This window comes from Cervus elaphus, chromosome 4, assembly GCF_910594005.1.
Source record: "Cervus elaphus chromosome 4, mCerEla1.1, whole genome shotgun sequence".
In the NCBI taxonomy this organism is placed as follows: Eukaryota; Metazoa; Chordata; class Mammalia; order Artiodactyla; family Cervidae; genus Cervus; species Cervus elaphus.
This window is the reverse complement of record NC_057818.1, coordinates 9,668,114-9,674,751: the sequence shown is the minus strand read 5'-3', so window position 1 is coordinate 9,674,751 and position 6,638 is coordinate 9,668,114. Positions and strand designations below refer to the sequence as shown.

General features: G+C 51.3%; 1 protein-coding gene across 2 annotated transcripts in view; it reads right to left on the bottom strand.

The window, feature by feature from the left end:
• Positions 1-402: 402 nt before the first annotated feature.
• BCO1 (beta-carotene oxygenase 1) overlaps positions 403-6,638 on the bottom strand; it is a 32,421-nt gene continuing 26,185 nt past the window's right edge. Inside the window, exons 10-11 of one of the 2 annotated variants that reach the window (XM_043898127.1) lie at positions 6,211-6,322; positions 403-1,891 (exon numbers count right to left, since the gene is read on the bottom strand). In XM_043898127.1, coding sequence (XP_043754062.1) covers positions 1,881-1,891; positions 6,211-6,322 — 123 coding nt within the window. In that variant the 3' untranslated portion in view covers positions 403-1,880. Of the gene's footprint in view, positions 1,892-3,318; positions 4,063-6,210; positions 6,323-6,638 lie in introns of those variants that run through there. The other variant, XM_043898126.1, reaches the window with a different exon arrangement.

Sequence of the window (6,638 nt, the reverse complement as noted above, 5' to 3'; positions counted from 1 at the left end):
TTAGATCATAGAATGGCTTCTCAGTTTCCTATGAATCTACCAAAACCTTTGGCCTTTGAAAGAACATCCAAACCTTGTTTTTCTACTCTTTGGCTCAGAAATCCAGAGTTGGGAATCTAGCCAATGCACGCGTGCTCAGTCACTCAGCTGTGTCCGACTCTTTGCACCCCATGTAGCCTGCCAAGCTCCTGTCTCCATGGGATTTCTCAGGCCAGAATACTGGAGAGGGTTGCCATTTCCTCTTCCAAGGAATCTCCCCAACCCAGGGATCGAACCTGCATCTCCTACGTCTCCTGCATTGGCAGGTGGATTCTTTACCACTGAGCCACCTGGGAAGCCTAATCTAGCCAAAAAAAAAAAAAAAAAAGACACTAACAAGAACCTGAATATAGAGAGAGATGTGGGGTGGACCCTAGAAATACACACATGAGGTCACAGATCTTCTGTCAAAATGTCCACCTGCAGGCTGGTGCATATCATACCATGTTCCAAAGATGGAATAATTTGCATCCCTTAGAAGAATTTAGTGATCTGGGAAAGATACTTGTATAGTAAGTGAAAAAAGCAGGTTATAAACTGGTGGGTTATAAACCTATTGCCAATATGTAAACTGTGCATCAAAAATTTTTTTTAAATGGGGGAAAAATACACCAGAAGGATTTCAGGGGTTTTCTTTTTTTTAACTTTAAACTTTTTATTTTGTATTAGGGTATAGCCGATTAACGATGTCGCGGTGGTTTCAGGAGACCGGGGAAGGGACTCAGCCACACATATATGTGTATCCATGCTGTCCCCAACCCCCCTCCCATCCAGGATGCCACAGCACCGAGCAGAGTCCCATGTGCTATCCAGCAGGTCCTTGTTGGTTCGGGGGTTTTCTTTTGGTAATGGGGTTATGGGTGTCTTTTTCATTTCTTGCTTAACAACACGAGGGGTTCTACAATGAATATATATGAATTTTACAATCACAGAAAGCAAATCCCCTTAGTTCTCTCTCTCTCTCCACTGCTCTCTCCTGGGGAATTCACTCTGCACCTGCTTTGCTCATCAACCCACCTCTGGCTCCACACCCTCATCGGGAGCTGCACCCTCAGCATCTTGCCAGGTGCTCCTGAAGGCCGCTCAGCACGTCCCTCCTGGTCCCCAGGAGGAAGGCAGGCTGGCTCATCCCCACCTGTCCCAACACAGGGCTCCCACATCCCTCCCCGCTCGCCGTGTGCAAGGAAACTCCAGCCTCCTGCTGGTGCTTGACCTCGAGAGTCCACTTCCAGTTGCAGCAGGCGGCCCTGTGTCTGCACCTGGTTCCTACTCCTGGAAGGAACCTGAAGAGCAGAGGCCCCAGGTCTCACCGTTGTTGGAGGAACAGGAAGTCCGTGGCGACTTTTCTGTCTGCATGTCCTGATTTGCCATGAGAAAGACTTCTCCCGGCCATTTTCTTTTTTTTCTCCCGACCATTTAAAAACCGTCCAAACTGTCCCTAAACAGCGTACGAAGTGATCAAAGGTGTTTTCATGTAACCTGGACCCGCAGCCATCTCAACAGTCAGTCCGATGCTTGGTGACTTTCAGAGGAAATGAGTACAAGCCAGTAATGCGGATAGAGCTGGAATGCACTTATATATTTTGTGAGTTGATATTCCCTGGCAGCTCAGTTGCTAAATAATCTGCTTGCAATGCAGGCGACCCCGGTTCAATTCCTGGGTCGGGAAGATCCCCTGGAGAAGGGATGGGCTACCCACTCCAGTATTCTTGCATGGAGAATCCCCATGGATAGAGGGGCCTGGCGGGCTACAGTCCATGGGATGCAAAGAGTCGGATACGACTGAGCGGCTAAGCACATGTCCACGTACACATCTACCTTATTCCTGGGGTGGAATCAAATTAGAGAAAACCTGGAAGGAAAAAGTTAGTGGGTCAAACATTTGCAGGCTTACCACGCACCTGACACATCCTCAGAGCACTTGTGAAATACCGTGGCTTTATCAAAGCAATAAACAAATCCCGGGTGATTTTTCCTGCAGAACTTCCTGGTCACGAGTTACACCCACATGAAGCCTAACAAGGAAGGCTCCCAGGGTAAGACAGACAGTCTCGGGTTCAAGAAAGGCGCATGCGTCTTGGCCCCTGCAGCCTTTTGAGCTAATTACCCTGGCCTGTGAGTGAAACACAGGGGAATTCAGGATCGAGATAAATCAGATGTCCTACCATTGACCTTTGGTGTTTTTGAAACTGAGAAGAAAGACATGGTGTGCCAGGCTTCCTCATCAGTCTGGTATTTCACCTGTCTTCCTAAGCAAGGCAAATAAACCACGACATATTTTTCTTTCCATGTAGAACTGCACCCTTTTTTCATGGCTATATCTGGGTACTGTTTGGCAATGAGAATTGAGTAGAATAGAGGTGGGGAAGCATTTTGAAAATACCACTCTCTTGTCAAATATTTAAAGTAAAATAATGAATAGGTGAGAGACAGGTCCCATCTGTCAACTCTTTTCTGTTCCTGCCACCCAAATGCAGGCCTCCATTACACGTTTCTTAGGCTACCATGGTTGACATTTCCTCCCAATCCATCTTATCAAGACTGGAGATGTTGAGGTCCCCAGAGGAGAAGCGTAGATGGTCTTCATTCTGCCATCCCCAAGGTTTGTTTTATTTATTTATTTTGCCATCCCCAGGGTTTGGGTTTTTGTCTTTTGGGCTCCATGAGCTGAGCTGAAATGGAAACACTGGGATGGTAAAGGAGGTTTTGAGGGAGCAACAGGGCAAGAAAGAGAGACCAAGGATGGCTGGAAGAGGAACCTGGGGCGTCATCATTGGTCTCCATGTGAACCACCTTCCTTGTTTTCCTGGGAGACCTTCAGTAAAATATGTATTTCTTTTTAAAAAAATACCCATTTCTTGTTGGTGTATTACGAAGTTGGATTTCTTTGTTGGCAGAATTCATTCATCCAACAAATATTTAATTGAGAGCCTGATTCACCAGGCAGTTTTCTAGGTGCAGAGGGTAGAGTAGTGAATAAAATACACCCAACACAGGACAACTTGGATGAAAACAAACAACATGGATGGATCTCCAGGGAACACTGCTGAGCGAACCCCTGTCCTGTATGACTCTGATGCCCCTCACTGCCCTGGTTCTCAGCATCAGGCCAGACAGGACTCAGTCCTGGATCCCAGCCCCTCCAGGCCCTCCTGCAGTGGGGACCGCCACACCAGCCCGCTGGCCCGCTGGGTGTACCACGAGGCACCTGTCTTTGCCTCTGTTTCTCTGCCTTAGAAGATCTTCAGAGGAAGAAGCCATGTAAACAATAAAATAAGGTCTGGAAGGGCTTTAAAGTTTTATTTTATATTATGCCATGCCTTGCATGGGATGACCACAAAGCACATGCCTACTGGGCCAGCTGGGTGAAGAAGCTAGAACTCACAACCCGGTCCACTGGAAAGTGGAGAGAGAGAGAGGGAGGGGACAGGAAGGTGGGGAGGGGGGAGCGGTGATAAATGTTTCTGTGTCTCTTCTCCAATGCGTCACATGTGCCCGTTCTAGGGACAATGATTATGTGACAATACAGTTTCTGATTCATGCTCATGGTCTTTGTATTCACGGAAGGGGACTTTATTACAAGGGCTAGAGCTAATCAATAAATATTTGATTGACTTTCAAGCAAGGTCCTCGTGGCCAAAATAAAATGAAAGAAAAGATACTGACAAGTTGTGTTTTCAGAAGCTTGACTCAAAGCAACCGCAGAAAGAATAAGTGCAAAATGGAATGACGGACCACTTCTCCTGCACCTCTCCCTGGGGCGGAACCAGCCGTGAGCTGGGCGGAGCTGGTCCTCAGGACCAAAGCCTCCAGGCTGTCAGGTCCGGGGGACCGGCTCCTCCTGGGAAGGGGCCTGCTTCCCCGGGTCCCGGCCTGCGTCTGGGATGAACAGCCCGTGGATATCCAGGTGCATCTCCACATCGACGGACGCACGGGCCAATTCCGTAAAAGTTCTGGCATCAAGAACCAGCAGAAAAGGCGACTTCTGAGGATCAGTAGAGACAATGGCTGATAAGATAATCCCTTTGGGGAAACAAAGACAGACACTTTGTAAAAGTGCAGCCTTGCCTTGCACCTCGTTCAGCCGGGGGCTAAGTGTCTCAGCTCTGTCTCCCTGTCCTTTGACTGTACCTAATTGAAACAAAAGGGAAGTGAATTTGATACTCTATGTGAGCTGAAGGGAAAAGCCAGGGAAATCAGACGGCTTGGCTGGGCCCGTCCCCTCACCTTTCTGAGCCTCAGTCTCTTCATCTGTAGAGTGGGCATAATCCTCGCCACTCTCAGGGGGCTGCTGAGAGGATCTTTCAGGGTCAGTTACGAAAGCACTTTGTGAATTACTGCACGTTCAGAAGAATGGCTGTTTTCCTACTCTTTAGAAATTCCAGTTACAGTCACTCAGCTTTAACACCGCACTTTAGCCTAAACTCAGCCCAGCTGCGTTCAAGTGGCATCTGAGTAAGTCCAGTCCACCTCACGTGTGTGCAGCTTTCCCCTTTGTGAAATGAGAATAGTCTAGGTATTCACTCTCAAAGGGACAGAGGGCTAAACAAAAGAGAGCAATAAACTTCCAGCAAATATTCTTGATTCGTCCCGAGGCCTCCCTGGTTTCAGAGTCGCTGAGCACAGCTGAGGTCAAATCAGCTTGGACTGAAACCCTCCCCTGTATGTGCTGGGCGTGCACCCGTGGGTAAGTGACCTCACTCTCCGAGCCTTTCCTCTGGTGGAATGAAGGCAAGGCTGCTCCCTCCCCACAGAATGTGCAGGGCGTACCGGCCCAACCCAGGGGGAGGCCAGCCTCGGCAGGAGGTGGCACCAACTGTCCCCCACCTTAGAGGTGTCGGTGACGCGGGTCGCTGCCTGGCATGCTGCGCCGAGGAGGTCGATAGGAAGACTTGCCCAAGTAGAAAACCACTCCCTTCTCGCCCGAGGGAAGCAGCTGGCAGGCTCAGCGGGCAGTCTGCCCTCCCCCCAGGTGTTGGCAGCCCCACCCAGGCTTCTAGTTACCCTCCTTGGCATCCCCAGGGGGACAGGCAGGGCATTTCTGGGGCAAAATCAAGGAGGGAAAGGAACTTTTGGAACTTCTGGAAACCTAGAGGAGAGAGCAATCCCGCGAGCTTTTTGAGGGGCTCCCTGGAAAGTTTACGTGCTCAGAGGAGTTACAAGTTCTGACCCAGCCACTGCAATGAATTTTAAAACCAAGATTCCATACTCTGGGCCAGGGCAGTGTTGCTCTGCGGAAAGTAAGTGGGCTTTTGTGTTAGTCTCCCCCAAAAGGAGGTCTCACCTTCTGCCCTTGGGAGATCACGCCCAAGTCCTTGGACTGTTGGTCTGAGAGGGTCTTTGTTTACCTGAGGCTATGCCATCCAACCTGGCCTAGCAAAGTGATTCAGGGGAAGCCTTGGGCCACAGGGCTTCCCAGGAGGCACTAGTGGTAAAGGTCTCACCTGCCAAGGCAGGTGACATAAAAGATGCAGGTTGCATCCCTGGGTCAGGAAGATGCCCCGGAGGAGGGCATGGCAACCCCCTCCAGTGTTCCTGACTGGAGAATCCCATGGACAGAGGAGCCTGGTGGGCGACAGTCCACGGGGAGGCAAAGAGTGGGACACCACGGAAGCAATTAGCACTTGGGCCAGAGCCGTCAGCTCGACCTCCAGAGGGGCGAAGACTAGAAGTCCACGCGGTCCGCGCGCCCACACCCCACACGGGCTCCGACCCCAGGCTGAGGGAGCACCCCCTGGTTGGCCGCGCTCCGTGGGGGTCGTTGGGGAAGTGGGTGTGGTCCGTGACTCCCGCAGGGAGGACCACCGGAGACTCGACCCACGGGACTCTCCCGGATCCCGTCCCACGCGTTTTCTCTCTCAGCCTGTACCCTTCCGCTGAGATAAACCGTCACCACGAGTGTAACAGCTTTCAAGCGTGTTCTGTGGGTGCTCCTACTGAAGCTGAGGGTGGGCTTGGGGACCCCTGAACTTGCAGCTGATGTCAGAAGTAGGGGTGGGCTTGGGGACTCCCTCGCCCTACCGCCTTGCACTCGGAACCGCCTGGACTTCAAAGCATGGCTGCACAAGCTGTGTGGTGAGGGTGGGGTCACTGCCCCCCGCCCCCCAAACGGTGTCTCGGTTTGAGGGGTGACCACAGTGCAGCAGGCGGGTTGCACCTCCCGGGCCTTACCATCATCCTCGTCCTTGGCACCCGGCGTGGGCACGAACAAGGGCTCCGCTGGCCAGCAGTGTGCCTCTCCCCACTCCAAGGAGGACTTCGTGAGAATGTCATATTTTACTATCTGCGCATGCAAAGGGGAGAAACGCGCAATGAATGGTTGCAGAGCGTGCTCATTCTCGGCGAACAGGAGGGCATCAAGGCCCCAGAGAGGGGGTGAGCGCCTCAGATGCGGACCTCACACTAGCAAGCACAGGCCCCAGATGACACCTGCCTCTGGTCAGCGCAACAACGGAAAGGAAAGCAGCTCCTTCCTTCTCCGACTTTAAGCTAAGGTCCTCCCGCCACCGCAGAGCTGATACACATACTGAATTCTTTAAGAAATAAGCACCCTGGATTTATCTGGTATTGGGCACTATATTGCAATTTTTATACATATC